The 14,084-nt window shown below is 48.8% G+C and overlaps 5 protein-coding genes across 5 annotated transcripts; 3 read left to right on the forward strand and 2 right to left on the reverse strand.

Moving 5' to 3' along the window:
- The first annotated feature begins 428 nt into the window (after positions 1-428).
- On the forward strand, positions 429-2,774 carry FOIG_04679 (uncharacterized protein). Its single transcript, XM_031202973.1, has 2 exons — positions 429-624; positions 688-2,774. The coding sequence occupies exons 1-2, from the start codon at positions 466-468 to the stop codon at positions 2,488-2,490; spliced, it is 1,962 nt and encodes a 653-aa protein (XP_031066552.1). The 5' UTR covers positions 429-465; the 3' UTR covers positions 2,491-2,774.
- A 28-nt stretch (positions 2,775-2,802) lies between these two features.
- On the reverse strand, positions 2,803-3,572 carry FOIG_04680 (uncharacterized protein). Its single transcript, XM_031202974.1, has 2 exons — positions 3,106-3,572; positions 2,803-3,053 (listed from the first exon to the last, which is right to left on the reverse strand). The coding sequence occupies exons 1-2, from the start codon at positions 3,328-3,330 to the stop codon at positions 3,006-3,008; spliced, it is 273 nt and encodes a 90-aa protein (XP_031066553.1). The 5' UTR covers positions 3,331-3,572; the 3' UTR covers positions 2,803-3,005.
- A 4,249-nt stretch (positions 3,573-7,821) lies between these two features.
- Positions 7,822-9,183, forward strand: FOIG_04681 (uncharacterized protein; the record flags this gene model as incomplete). Its single annotated transcript, XM_031202975.1, has 2 exons — positions 7,822-7,881; positions 7,939-9,183. The coding sequence occupies exons 1-2, from the start codon at positions 7,852-7,854 to the stop codon at positions 9,181-9,183; spliced, it is 1,275 nt and encodes a 424-aa protein (XP_031066554.1). The 5' UTR covers positions 7,822-7,851.
- Positions 9,184-11,043: 1,860 nt separating this feature from the next.
- On the forward strand, positions 11,044-12,632 carry FOIG_04682 (uncharacterized protein; the record flags this gene model as incomplete). The annotated part of the gene is made up of 2 exons (XM_031202976.1): positions 11,044-11,406; positions 11,460-12,632. The coding sequence occupies 2 exons, from the start codon at positions 11,044-11,046 to the stop codon at positions 12,630-12,632; spliced, it is 1,536 nt and encodes a 511-aa protein (XP_031066555.1).
- Positions 12,633-12,733: 101 nt separating this feature from the next.
- FOIG_04683 (uncharacterized protein) lies at positions 12,734-13,732 on the reverse strand (the record flags this gene model as incomplete). The annotated part of the gene is made up of 1 exon (XM_031202977.1): positions 12,734-13,732. One exon carries the CDS (start codon positions 13,730-13,732, stop codon positions 12,734-12,736), a length of 999 nt encoding a protein of 332 aa, XP_031066556.1.
- Between the last annotated feature and the right edge of the window lie 352 nt (positions 13,733-14,084).

The following is a 14,084-nucleotide window of genomic DNA, read 5'->3' on the forward strand; positions in this document are numbered from 1 at the left end:
TTGAGAAAAGGTTAACACGGCTACTTCTCTTCTCAAAGACCGTTCACAGCATTCTGTAAGTCAGAACCTTTTTAGATAGTAAGTATTCTTTATACCAACATCAGATTAGTGTATCACTGGATTCCGATACCTCACCAATGACGTCAACATCGGAGCCTTGATTCTGACCGACTTGACATGGTTCAACCACTATGTTAAGAGAGTCTTATCTAAACATCAAGAAAACTCTAAATATCGGTTGTTCCCAGTATAAAACAAGACCATTATCACCTTCAATCACGACATGCGAGATAAGGCCGGGCATAAGGGCCGAATGCGGCCGAATCTTAGGGAGATCCATCTTTTGCCGGCATTGAACCGGAGATTGATCGTCCTTATCGATATAGTGGGTCACTTCTGACTCTTCCGCATTAACATTTCATCCCTCATTAATAAACCATCGCCTCCGAAAACCCAACCCGAAAAATGTCTGCAACCGATGACGGAGAACTTCCCGCCGTGTTCGAGTCGGCCTCAGCCTACGACACACACTCAGACAGGGACACTGATCGGATAAGATCGCCGCGTCGTGGTCTCAAGAGGATATCGGCAGCGTGCCAGAGATGTCGCCGAAGAAAACAAAAAGTACGTGCTACCACATTTTCTCGGGTCGCCGACGACATAATGGACTGACTTTTGTGACCAAAGTGTGACGGCAGACATCCCGTATGCGGGGCCTGTGCTGCTGCAAATGTGCCTTGTGTCCCCTCAGATCGTCTCGTTGTCAAGGTCGACAGGGAATGCGAATGCGACCATCTGAGAGGCCAGGTAGAGCGCTTGAAGGACCGGGTGAATGAGCTGCAAACACAACTCGCTATGCAATCGAGACTCCCATCGGAAGCTCGGTCTCAGGAGAGTCATCTGCAGATAAGATCTGTCACCGATCGCCAAGAACCCGATGGCTCGGTTGCGAGCTTGGAGAGGGGATATGTTGGACGCATGCTTCTGCCAACTTTTCGAGGATTGGGACCCAATGGCGCTTCCGAGACGGGTTTCATGACGGGGCCTTGGCAATTGTGGCATGGGTTGTCAGCGAGTGAGACGCCTCCGACCGCCACGTCAAACACATTTTCGCTTCACCGAGACGGCCTCAGCCTGATTGAAGTATTCTTTGATCGTCGATGGCCGCAATATCCAGTCCTTCATCGCCCAACGTTCATGGAACACCATTACATACCATACTGCAACGGCCAAGTCAGGAGCAGACTGTCAGCGTTCGAAGTACACATGGTTCTCGCGATTGGAGCATCAGAAAAAGCAAGAATTAGTTCGGATGCACCCGTTTCTCACGAGTTCTTTTTTGAGGCAGCTGCGCGTGATCTTGACGCAGTGCTTTCAGCTGATGACCTCGACTGCATACGCTGTCTTTCCCTGCTCTGCTTGTTCGGCAGCAACGAGCCGCAGTCGGTCAATTTGTGGTACACCGTTGGCATGGCGTTGAGGCTTGCAGTAGGTATCGACATGCATCGGGAGGAGAGCCTTGCCAACAAGACCTTATTGGACGCCGAGATGCGAAAACGGTTATTCTGGAGCTTGTACACCATGGATCGAAGTGTCTCGATCTCTCTCGGCCGACCATTGGGTATCCAAGACGCTGACATCACGATACCCCTCCCCCTGGTCCTCACCGATGAGCAAATTGCCGGACCCGCAGATCGAGCCATAGCAAATATCCTCCCCGACGTCAGAGACATGTCTGCGTTCCGTCACATCGTCGAACTCCGTCAAATCAACGCAGGAATCTACTCAGCCCTCCACTCAGCAGGCGGCATGAACCTCGAAGGCCGAAACCTCGACGCCATACGCCAACAGCACTACACCCGTCTCAATGCATGGCTTCTCTCAGCCCCGAGATACCTTGCGCCACTGTCGATGTACCAAACGCCAGAATGGTTCCAAATCGCCTATCACCAAGCCGTCATCAACCTCCACCGACCATCTCATGCATCGCCGGTGAGCAGCGCAGACGCCATTCGGTTATGCGCCGATTCATCCATAAGCCTCATTAGCTGCTACAATGCACTATACGCGAAGAACAAGATAATCTACACCTTTGTGGCGCTGGACTCGTTATTCATGGCTGCTGTTACGATGCTGTACTCCATCAGAGCAAGTTCCGTAGTCCGGCTCGAACTCACGAGGGAAGTCGTCGAGGCCAACATTGAGACATGCGTGAGACTCCTCTCCAAAATATCACACGGCAAGAAGGTCGGAGAGAGGAGCACTCAGATCATACGGAGATTGGGTAATGCAACGTTGGCGATTTTCGACAACACGTCACATGCCGAGGGCGAGATTGACACAGAGTTCATGTCATGGTTTGGAGTCAAAAGTCAGAATCCACCGCCTCGTCAGGAGTATCCTACGCCAAGCATCGACACAGCCTGGAACGATCTATTCGAGCATGGATACGACCTTAACAGTTTTCAAAACGTGCACTTGCTGTTATAGGTCAGAGTTGTAGTTAAACTAACTTAAGTTGTTTCTTCAACCGTTATGGATGGCTCGATTGTCAGGGATCCCTGGTTACATTCTGTGATTGAGTTTTGAACTCCGCAGCATCCGGTAACGGCATTGAGTCCCAAGTTTACGAGAGTATGATGAGCAGAGTTGAAGCTTACCTGGAAGCTGACTTTTGTGTTAATTTAATCAGCTACAAACCTTGTCTGAAGGTATTTCATGTGATCTAGTTGAGTTCATTTATGTGATCTTGCTGAGCTTGTTAATACCTTGTCACGATTCACAGTCAAGAGCCAAGTCAAGTCAAGTCAAGTCAAGTATATAACCCCTGTATGTATATTCAACCTCAGAATTAAGGTCATCGAAGTAAATACAAACATCAACACTGCCTATTGACATACGGAGTAGCTGGCATAGGCTTTCTCCGTCAGATCCTTCATACCATGTGTGCCCCAATATCCAACTGCTTACTCCATGGAATAAGTCAAGTCGCCGAGGCGTGTCACTTAGAGAAGGTTGACACAGTTGAGGAGAGCGACGTTGACGAGAGCGCCCTGAAACAGTCAGTATCAAATCTTATTCTGCCTTTTCTCCTGGATTACTCACATCAGGGGCATCAGTCTTGCAGCAGAAAGAGCTGGTCGAGCAACCGCCGAGAACCTGGACGACACAGCTGAGACCGGTGCAGCAAACCTGCTGGCTCTGAGCAGAGCAGGCGGGCTGGTTGTTGCCACCGCCAGTGCGAGGCTCGACCTCGTAGTTGCCGGGAGCGGGAGCAGCGATGGCAGCGGCGGCCATGGCGAGGACAGAGGCGATCTTGGTGAACTGCATTTTGAATGGAGTTGAGTTGAAAGAGTTGGTTTTGGGAGTGAGTGAAGTGTTTGAAGGTGTTGAGGATGCTGTTGGAGATGCTGATGAGTGTTGATGAGGATTTTGAGTCCAAGAGGGAGGATGATGGCCTCTTTATACTTGACAGCTCACACCAAAAGCGTTGAGTTCCCTGATCAAGGGCCTGTCTACCTGACTGTACGAGATTACTCCCAAGCCATAATACTACGCGACGATATTCCGCATCACACATCTCAGCTGAGTCCAGTCCATAGACTTTGAGTAGCGGAACTCGGGGCGATCACTGCACTGTTCTGTTAGTGGGGCTCAACTCTTTCTCCCTTGGTCTGTGATCGTCAACATCCACTCGGTACCTGGCCGGGATAAGGGAGAGACCCATGTTTCCCTGCTCAGATCATACTGTTGGTTGTTTGTCATGTCCAATTTCTTACAGGGATGGTTGCATTGTTTCAATATACTTTTTGCGTAACAGTACGATTCTAACTGCCGATGCCGCTAGTATTTTAGAATTGTAGGGCGAGAGTCCGCTCGTAAATTTTCAGGCCACGGATGGCCCCGGTATCTTGATTAGCGCCCGCACTATGGGGATTCAGGGCATCAAGTCCAATTTCAGCTAAGAATAGTACTGAGCAGTTATTGAATGAACAGCAGAATAAGCTCAGTAGAATTCATTAAAGAGAAAACAACAAAATTAGATCGTGACACTGCCTTGGCTGTCCGGACCTTCGCTCCGTGACCAAGACGTAGCATCGTCATGGGTCAGGCGCGGTTCCGTGTCCGCGGCTAACTGCAGTGATCCGCGACGTCCAAAAGCAATACTCTGCATGAGAAAAATGACACTCTTCAAAAGCCGAAAAGCATGGACATGCACAGCATAAAACTTTGAGTGTAGTGGATTGTTCGTGTGAAGCACAAGGGTCTCGCGGTAGCCACGTCGTCAACGACAACTTGAAGCACCAGCATCAAGCGCCCTCATTTGCTCTCCCCTCCTGGTCCTTGGCTGAAAGCCAAAACGGGGCCGTGGTCCAATATGCAGCCACAATGGGGTTTAGCCCGCTGTGAACTTGGAATAAATTGCTTTTTCCATGGTCCGTTGCCCTAGACCGAGACGCCACGACAACCACGCGTTCCTGGCTCAATTGTCTTAGCTGCCATTATTGGACCATGCAGCGATCGGCAAAAGGGCAAGTCTAGCCTCAAGAGTCTCGCCCACCAAAATGTCTTATTGCCGATAGCCCGGTAGGAAGGGCTGAGACTAAGGTTTTAATTGGACCCAACTGCCGGAAGTCTCAGCCCGGTGGCTTGACGCCGATGATCAATGCTATTCATGGGACGAAAATACCAAAAGGGCAGAATTAGCTGATGAGTATTATGCAGAGAAGAACGCAAGGGCCAGAACGAGGGCAGAGAGCGTTACATCTGGCGTCTGACTTTGGCACCGCACACTGAACTATTTTCTGCGTTTGCTTTTTCCTGTTGAAGATCTCTCCTCAACGTGGTAAAGCCCTCTCGTAACGCTTACAGGGAGAGAACCCCAAACAGGCTCTGTTGGCTCAGAAGAGAAAGTGGATTGTATGAATGTGCCGCAACAGTCCCTCAGTTTAGCCCCAAAAATCCCAAGACATTTCTGGCAAAACGTTCACTGCTTGGTGTGGCAATACTGACATGCGTTCTTTATCCCTGCCATGGGAAGTCAAGGACCCGTTGGAATGTCTCAAAGGCGTATGTTCATAAAAGGCTTGGTTTACGAAGGGTCAATGGCGGAGGGAGGTGAAGACAAGAGTGATCTGCATTTTACATACTCTGATAAGAAGTTCCGTGTTTTTACGGAGTTTGTATTACAATTCAAATGTCCTCCAGCCTCACAATTTGTCAGTCAGGCCTGACTCGGTCTGATAGTCTGCAATAGATATCCCTACTACTCGTTGGCCAACAAAGGGATCCAATAGGGTAATAGCACTTGTTCAGCCACTTGTCGAACTATCTAATTTTCCGAAGATCACTACCTAGATTATCGCTATATGTTTCAGCTCCTCCAAGATCTGCAACATGCAATATGGCTTTCACCGGCGTACAGAAACCGATATAAATCTTTGCCATAGCACAAGGTCGTATTGAGCGAAGTGATCGTCGATCGCCACGACCTTGAGGCTCTGGGCTTGTGCAACGGAGTGGCCAACACCAAGGAAGACTGTGGATCGGTGTGATGACACGGTGATGCAGCAGTAGTTCTTTCCGAGGTGTTAGGCCTTTTTTTCAAGCCTCAGACCAGCTCACCAACCTCAGAGATGCAGAATCTTGTTTTTTTGTCAGCCACCTTCCAGTTTGTCAAGGTCTCGTGACGGTGTTGAGATTGGTACATGAATCATGATTATGCATCGTGGTCTGATACCTAGATTTTCTTGCCAAGACCACGCATTCTTTCTGATCCAGCCTTGGATCGTCAGGATTGTCACAGGAGTTGACAAGGGTGATAGCTAGCTGAGCTCGTATTGTAGATCTCATAGTTGCATTGGCCTGGCTGTTAATATGACTGGTTACCTGGAGAGCGACCGGAGTTCTTGCCGGTCAGAACAACATTACCAGGAAAGGGAAAAGAGAGAAGAAGTCTTGGTAGGCAAACCAGCCAATGAGATACAAGGATCATGAATAAGATTAGTTGTCCATGGGGTAGTGGATATATGGGGACTTGGAGCTAATGCCAGGAACTTCGTCGCAGCAGCCAAATGGCTTCGGATCTCTTCCTAAGAGACTAAAAAAACCAATCAAGATTCTCCCAAGCTTACTATAACATAGTATGGGCTTAGACCAGGTTACCTAAGTATTTCCGTCTATTAGACTGGCCGTTTTGAGGTTTAATGCGTCCCCTGACTATGGCCGGCGGATATCCGTTCAGCTTAACCAATTGCCGAACCATTTTTGCTTTTTCAAAGTGGTCTACAGCAATTATCCGCCTGCCGCGTTCTCGGCGGGAGCTCCCGATGCTTTGCGCACTCCACCCTCATTTCGCTTTATGGTTGCTTTCTGGATAATCCACTTTGAGTAATTGGCGAGATCCGAAGTGGAATGGGCCCTGCAAACGATGTTATGGCTGAACTTCAATCCGTCCAAGCTCATTGCATGTACAGCTCAAGCGACAGTGCTCAGCTATACCAGACTCTCCAAAGACGGGGCCAGAGTTACGCTGAGCTTCAGGGTAGTGTCTAAAGGCCTTGTGATCTGAATTGTATCGGGTCGTCAGTGGCGACTACGAGGGGGTCGGTCATCGTTGATATGCGACAACTGATGTAGTGTCTTCTTCGATGTTCAGCTGCTAACCGCACAATCTGACAGCTTTGGGTTTCCTCCAAGGTAGACCAGAGCCACTAGAGGAAACTATTTGCCCTATTGAATGGTTGAATACAGGATAATGTCACTAGACCCTGGCGTATTGCCTCTCGCATATACCTTGAATCTGACGTACTGAAAAGTCTGTTGAGCCGAAAGCTTCTGCTATACCATGAGTAACGAGAAGCAAAAGATTGTCAAGTGCTATTCTCCGAAGTAGCCCCAAGAACCAGTTCCGAAGGCTCTTGTTTGTTCACAGTTTCGGCACTTGCATCTTTGTTGAACTGTGTCGAACAAAGACATGGCAAGAAGGAAGCATTCCAATATTTCATGAACCAACATACCCAACGCCCCAGCCTCTGTTCCAAGCTCAGCTAAGGGTCTTCGTAAATTGCTTTACTATCACCACCTGCCGCGTCTCTCCAGCCTTTGTTCAAGATAGTTGGAGGCCAGCTAGCTCATACTCATTGACTTGCAAATTCTCATCTATCGCGGCAGGGCCACTCGGGTCCTTATCGAGAGGCTGTGAGATAGTGAATATACGAGTCATATGCTTATGCGGAGTTCTAGCTGCTTTCCGTAACTGATTGTCTAATATTCAGCAAAAGCTTCTATTACTTGGATTTCCTTTAAAGGCCGTGTCCGTCGGACATGGCGATTCTTGTAAGTCCGACGGTCCATCTTTTATAGCTCGTATCAACGTAGAATCCTTCGTTGTTTTATACCAATTCCGAACGTAACTCTGAATTTCCAAATCGGTTCAAATCGGAGAATGCGTTCACTTCCAAGTCCCGATGGCCCATCTTTCGAGTTATGGCTGGATTCGCGGTCGGAAACAATGTCCAATAAGTCACGAGGCTACCTACTCTTACATCCTTGCAGAGATGCTTCATGGCCCACTTAGACAAGAGAATTAGTCGGGCTTCTTATATATGCCGAGTTTCCCGACTCATGACGTGAAACGTAGCTAGATTCGAGGGTAACCATAAACGCCGACGGTGGTTAGCAGATTCAATCATTCCGATCTCTTTACTTACGAATATACTGCGGCGCCTGATCAGATACCCGGTGCTGGCGTCGTTATCTCGAAAGGATAAATAAGGACTATCAATCGAAGATTCTCCTAGAGCAATATACTAAAACTTAATAGATAAACCTCATACCCAAGCGACTACCATGGCAAAACCACTCCAAGACATACAAAAGGTCAGTCAAGCAAGCTCTTGTTAATGGTCAAGAATGCGTTAAATTAAAGATAGACAGGTCATTATCATCGGAGGGGGACCAGCTGCGCTACTTGCCGCGCTTCGCCTTCGGCGCAAGAATGGTGTGACTCCTACCGTGTACGAGATCCGTCAGAATCCAACTACCCTTGGCGGCGCTATAGGGATCCCAGCGAACGGGCTTCGGCTGCTCCACCAACTCGGTCTCTACGATGAAGCAGTAGACAAAGGTTCACTGACCTCGAGGCTGGTCCTGCATTCTCTCAATGGCTGCACCATGGGCGAGATAGACATGTCATCCTGGAGCAAGGAACAGACGGGGTTTGGATATTTGAGAATCCGAAGAACAGACATGATGGATATTCTTCTCAAGGCAGTTGAGCGCGAGAGCATCTCTGTCAAGTACGGCAAAACCCTTACCCATATCGAGGAAATGAACGACCAGGTAATCGCCACTTTTGCGGACGGCGAGACTGATATAGCAGACTTTCTACTTGGATGCGATGGCATTCACTCTGCTGTCCGCAAGCTATATGTCGACCCGGACCAGAAACCTGAATATACTGGCATATCTAACATGTTTTCTATGGTCCAACTGCACGAGGTTTATACACCTTCTGGTCCTCTCAAGGATCTCAACGCGACTTTGACCTCTGACGGATTGTTTGCCGTCACCCCAGCTACACCGACAGGCGACATTCTCTACTGGTTCTTCTCGCGAGAGATACCTCTTCCACAATCCGATGATGGCCGTGACGGATGGGAAGCTCGCGGCAAGGCCGAGACAGGGGCCTTTAAGTCAAATCTGCTTCACCTCTTGGGGGATCAACCATCTGAATGGATGGACTTTCTGCACGACCTGGTCGAAAAGACCAAGGTTGTCAAGTTTTATCCTATCTATAAGCTGCCAACCGGAAGACCATGGTTCAGGGGCCGTTGCCTGATTATCGGAGATGCCGCGCATGCTATGCCGCCTCACGCCAGCCAAGGCGTGTCGATGGCCTTGGAGGACGTCTTCCTGTTCTCCAAGATGCTAGAGACCTGCGGCCTACCTCCCGAAGATGCTCTTGCTGCCTATGTGGCCAAGCGGAAAGCAAGGACCGAGACAATGCTCAAAAGAGCCGAGGCAAACGGCTCGGTGCGCAAGCAAACATCGCCGTGGCGTGTGCGTGCTAATGAGCTGGCCATCTCAGGGGGGTTATGGCTTTACAAGCTTGTTGGCCTGGACCGCATGGGGCTCGGTCAAAAGGACTGGACGTACGATATCGAGGCAGAAGCGTTCTGAACGGGAGAATTTCTTCTTAGTCAAGTGTAGGATTTCTCAAAGGACTTTACAGGTGTTCGAACTAGGCGTGTATCTAGGGGGTTTAATAGGGTTGTTGTACAGATGATGTATCAGTCATGGTTCTAAATTAGAATAACGCTTTCCTTGGTACGCTATTATTTACCTCTTGCGCGCTTTACAAGGGTTGTAGATAGAGGCTACGTGTTGACGTCGATTTGGCTTTGTAAACCTGTTCTTTGGTTCGCAGGGTGATGTGTTGACTTTGCACGTATTCTTCTGCCACCCCATCTTTCAACATGCAGTAACCTGCGGCCTGACTTTTTCCCTTGCAGCACCCTATGAAACACTACGCTAACATCAGCATCACCGCTTCAGTATACAGATAATGTATTCCCAGACTCTATCAGAAACCTCAAGGTGGGCGGGTCATTGAGGAAAACACCCGCAATAGCTCCCGCGGCTCAGGAATATAGCTCTTTATAGTGGGAAGGGTATTAGCCAGAATTGATTGAAACCGGGTTGTTCGGACCATTGTGTCGTGGGTTGGAGTTTGAGATCAGGTTCAAAATCTGTTGGGTATATGCGACGTAATAGGCGGTGGCGAGCTAGATCGCACAAGAGTCGGAAACAACTTCAAAAAGGGAAAATTTAATATTTGGAATTCGAACTAGAATCATAGAAGATTCAGAAAAAGGAAAAAAGGTTGTCAGATAGCACGCCGGTGCCAAAGCGTTCGAATGCGAGGGTAGAAAGTGAAACTCCGAGTGAGTCTACGGATCATACAAAGTAGGCCCGGGATTAGCAGATGAAAACGAGCCATTATGAACACGGAATAACGCACGAAGACTTATCAGCTCTCTTTTTCCCGCTCCTTGCACCTTGTCAGCACAGTCTTTATTTACGGCATGGCACCTGTGAGGGAACGACTGTCTTAGACATGACTGCCAAAAAGAAACACCTGAACGACGCATCTATCACCAATGTGTCATGCCGTAAGATCCGCCAGTAGGAATTTGACTTTAGAATACGCACACAGCGAACAGTCATTTGCCCAGTTCAAAGGCGCACTCTTGGGGTTCTCGCCGATGCGTTAGCGGATCCTGCATTTCTCTCGCGAAGTCATGCGAGATGGATCCTCGCCTGTAGGGATCGGACGGCGAATGGAATAAAAGTCCGGAATGATGTTTGATGAGCTAGGCAAAAGTGAGGGAGGATCAAGAATCGGAATCGGAGATTTAAGGTTGGAAGAGTCCTTAATGCTAATGCTTGTTAGTTTTAAGAACGGGGATTTTGCTTAAAGCCCGATCCCGATTCCAATACTGTCAGATCGCGTGAGGCTACAAATAAAGGCTGCAATAAGCTTAAATATTTAATTTCACTATACCAAAAAAGGAAAGCGTCTTATCCTTTTGCCTCGTCAGATTGAGGCGCGGGCCATCTTGCGTTGCTCTTCACTGTTCACTGCCTCATTTTATGCAACCAGCGGCACTCCAGGTTTAGAAGAAATGGGACACTGGGATGTATATAACTCTCGTGGCAGAAGCTATGCCTTGACTTCTTGGGCTCAGTCTCTCTACATATCATATTTTTTACCTACTCCATATCAAATCATACTACAAAACCCCAAACTTCAACATGAGAAAGTTTCTCCAAACCACGACATTGATTGTCACGACACTTGCCTCTGCGGCAGTCAGTCTAGTCATGATGCACTTTTCTTGTTATGCCACTGTATGCCCCGAGGATTATTTCTCGTATGAGACACGTCTCCATGTCATTATTTATTATGGCTTTCTGTCACTTACTCTTTGTCTCCTTGCCATTCGTTCCTACAGTCCTGCTATCCGGTCGTTTACCAATATGCAGCCGCTAGCTGAGCTTCCTCTCGCAGGCAATCGGTTTACTCTTGGAGAGGCTTTCATGACCTTATGGATACTGATCATGACTTTTGGTCCGACCATATACTGGTTTCCAACCCACTGGGATTTCTGGGGACTTCGCACCGACCATCTGAGCTGGCTATCTGCCAAGATTCAGCTCACCATTACGGGTGTAACCGGACATTATGCGGACGTCCTTCTTGGCCTTCTGATCATACCGGTGTCGAGAAATAGTCTTGTTGGACAGGCATTCTCTGTGCACCACGGCACATTACTTTTGGCTCATCGACTCATTTCCTATCTTTTCTCGATCGCCGTCGCTGCGCATGGCATCACGTATATTGTAAGCCTTCAACATGACATTCATCTTCTTTTGCAATCACTGATCCAATCCAGGTTTATGCTACAGATGGCAGCAGCGAAGGTGACGAAGCCAAAGAAGAGGCTTTGGCAACAGGAAATCCAACAATGACTTTGTCAGAGAGCAAACAGCGAAGCTCATGGTTTGTGCAGACCACATACACTGGAATCGCCGCCTTCCTGCCGATCTTAGCAGTCCTCATCACTTCACTCCCATACATTCGTCGTCAACACTACAACTTGTTTTACTATACTCATGTCATCTGTGGCATCGTTATTTTTGTTGCTTCCTGTATCCATGCCAGTACCGACTTCTATCTTCTTCTCCCTGGCTTGCTGCTGTGGATAGGGGATTGGTCGAGGAGAGTCTTCTTCGGAGAAACCAATGGCTTGAGTACGAAGACTGTCGCCACGCTCGAGAATATAGGCGGGAGCTGGATCAGAATCTCGCTCCCTGTGAATAGTTCTGGACAACAGATGACGGAGAAACCCGTACCGACCTGCGAGCCTTTACTGTATTACTACCTCAATGCTCCAGCCGTCAGCAGGTTCCAAAGTCATGCTTTCACGGCTGCCGTTTCGGCTTCTGCTAGTCATGGACCGAGATTCTTACTTCAACGAGTGAGCGGCAAGTCTCAAAAGAGACTTGACAAAGAATGGACTTGGAAGTTAGGGACTTTGGTACCCAATGTCCAAGACAGCCGAGATCTGGAAATCCGACTCGAGGGACCGTATCGCATCAACGATACCGGCTACATCAATGCATCTCACATATTGTGCGTTGTCGGCGGGACAGGTGTTACCGGAGCTCTAAGTCTAGCACGTTGGTGGCTGGACGCCGGGTCTGTAAATGGTCAGTTCACCTTGATTTGGACTTTGCGTACCCGAGAGTCACTCGAGTTGAAGGAGTGGACAGATCTCACGGACATAGCGACTAACAATAGCAGCCTCGAAATCAGGTCACATATAAGCTCTGAAAACGGGCGTTTAGATACTGCGTTGATACTTAGGGAAGCCTTTAGAGTGGACAACGTCATGGCTGCTAATGCTCGTGGAGACGGGTGGGTCTATAGCGCAGGACCCGATGCCCTGATCAAGGCGACTGAGCGATCATGTATCGGGGTACGAAAGGATCTGATGAGGAGCAGAAAGAGTGGCGATGAAGGGACCTGGGCACTGAAAGATATCTCTTGGTACTTCGAAGCCTAAGCTCTACAAGCTTAAGAAAATGATACTGAATAAAATTTAGCCTGGCTCGAGACTAAATAGCACGTCCATTATTGTATTACAAACAACAGACGAGATGCATCCTATAGATTGCCCGTGATTCCCGGCTGGACCTTGTCCAACTTGGCGATAAGCTCATCCCATACTCTTTCTTGCGTGGTCTTACCCCCAGGACCCGTGACAATAGTAGCAGGCTGTTGTATCTTACACCTGTCGAGGTATTGGCCGTGAGTCTCAGCACCTGCGCTAGCACTGTAAACTAAGTTCCGAGAGCCGACCTCAGCCGAACGCGCAAACAGGAAGGACCCGACTTTGAACAGTAGACCCTCCTCGCCGCCTCCCAGTCCACTGCTGCAGAGCCCGGGATTTGTGGTGTTGATAGTGACCGGACATAGCTCTACGGGCCTCCGAGCCGCCATCTCGCGCACAATGAATACCTCGAGGAGCTTGGTGATTGGATAGCGGCTGACCATGTCCGCCCCTTTCTCGTTATTCAGGCTGTTGAAGATGCCCTCGGGAGCATCCTTCTCGTTGAAGTCGACCGTGTAGTGCATGTCACTCGAGACAACAGTCAAGTTAGGTCTCGTGTTGTAACGGGCAGCAGTCTCTCTGAGCTTTGGTAGGAGCAGCAGAGCCAACAAAAAGGTCGAGACAACATTGACCGTTACCATGCTCTCGTTATCCTCAGCCCATGACCACTTCTCAGAAGCGATCCCCGCATTCTCGATCAGCGCATCGATCCGGGGCAACTCGGCGATTGCTCGCGCGGCAAATTCCTTGACGCTGGCATAGCTCGCCAGGTCCACAGGCCATACTTCCAAGATTGCGAGGTCACACCCTGTCGATTCTGCAAGGACGCTTTTGGCGGCTTCTCCCTTTTCAGTTGAGCGCACCGCTATGATCAGCCTAGCAGCCCCGAGCTTGATTATGTGCCGTGCCGCTTCAAAGCCCAATCCCGTGTTGGCTCCAGTGATTATGATTGTCTTGCCCTCAAATGAAGCTGTTGGACGGGGGACCCTTCCTAGGATCTGGTTCAATATGAAGAGTCGGAAGATGAAGAAGGCAATGCCGTCGCCTGCCATTGTCCCCAATAATAGATAATTGGTTTAAGTAGTAACAAGAGTGTATGAATAAGTATACCAGGGACTGAAATAAAATTAGAATATGTCTGACTATGCTTAGAATTAAGCATTATATCCCTGGTAGTCTGGGGCATATTTATAGATCTTTGTTATAGAACGATTAGTTATATAAGCGGCCTTTCGGGTTTTATCCCCCTAACAGCTTGCAGAGTCCTTTTCCAGCTAAAGCACTCTATCTAAGGCATAAAGTTCAGTGGCAGCCGACTTGCAGGTTCCCTAATTAATCTCCAAGAGAATTACCAGGTGAAACAAATACGAATCCAGTGGCGGAAACGCGTTCAGAACATATCGA

This window comes from Fusarium odoratissimum (genome assembly GCF_000260195.1).
Source record: "Fusarium odoratissimum NRRL 54006 unplaced genomic scaffold supercont1.6, whole genome shotgun sequence".
In the NCBI taxonomy this organism is placed as follows: Eukaryota; Fungi; Ascomycota; class Sordariomycetes; order Hypocreales; family Nectriaceae; genus Fusarium; species Fusarium odoratissimum.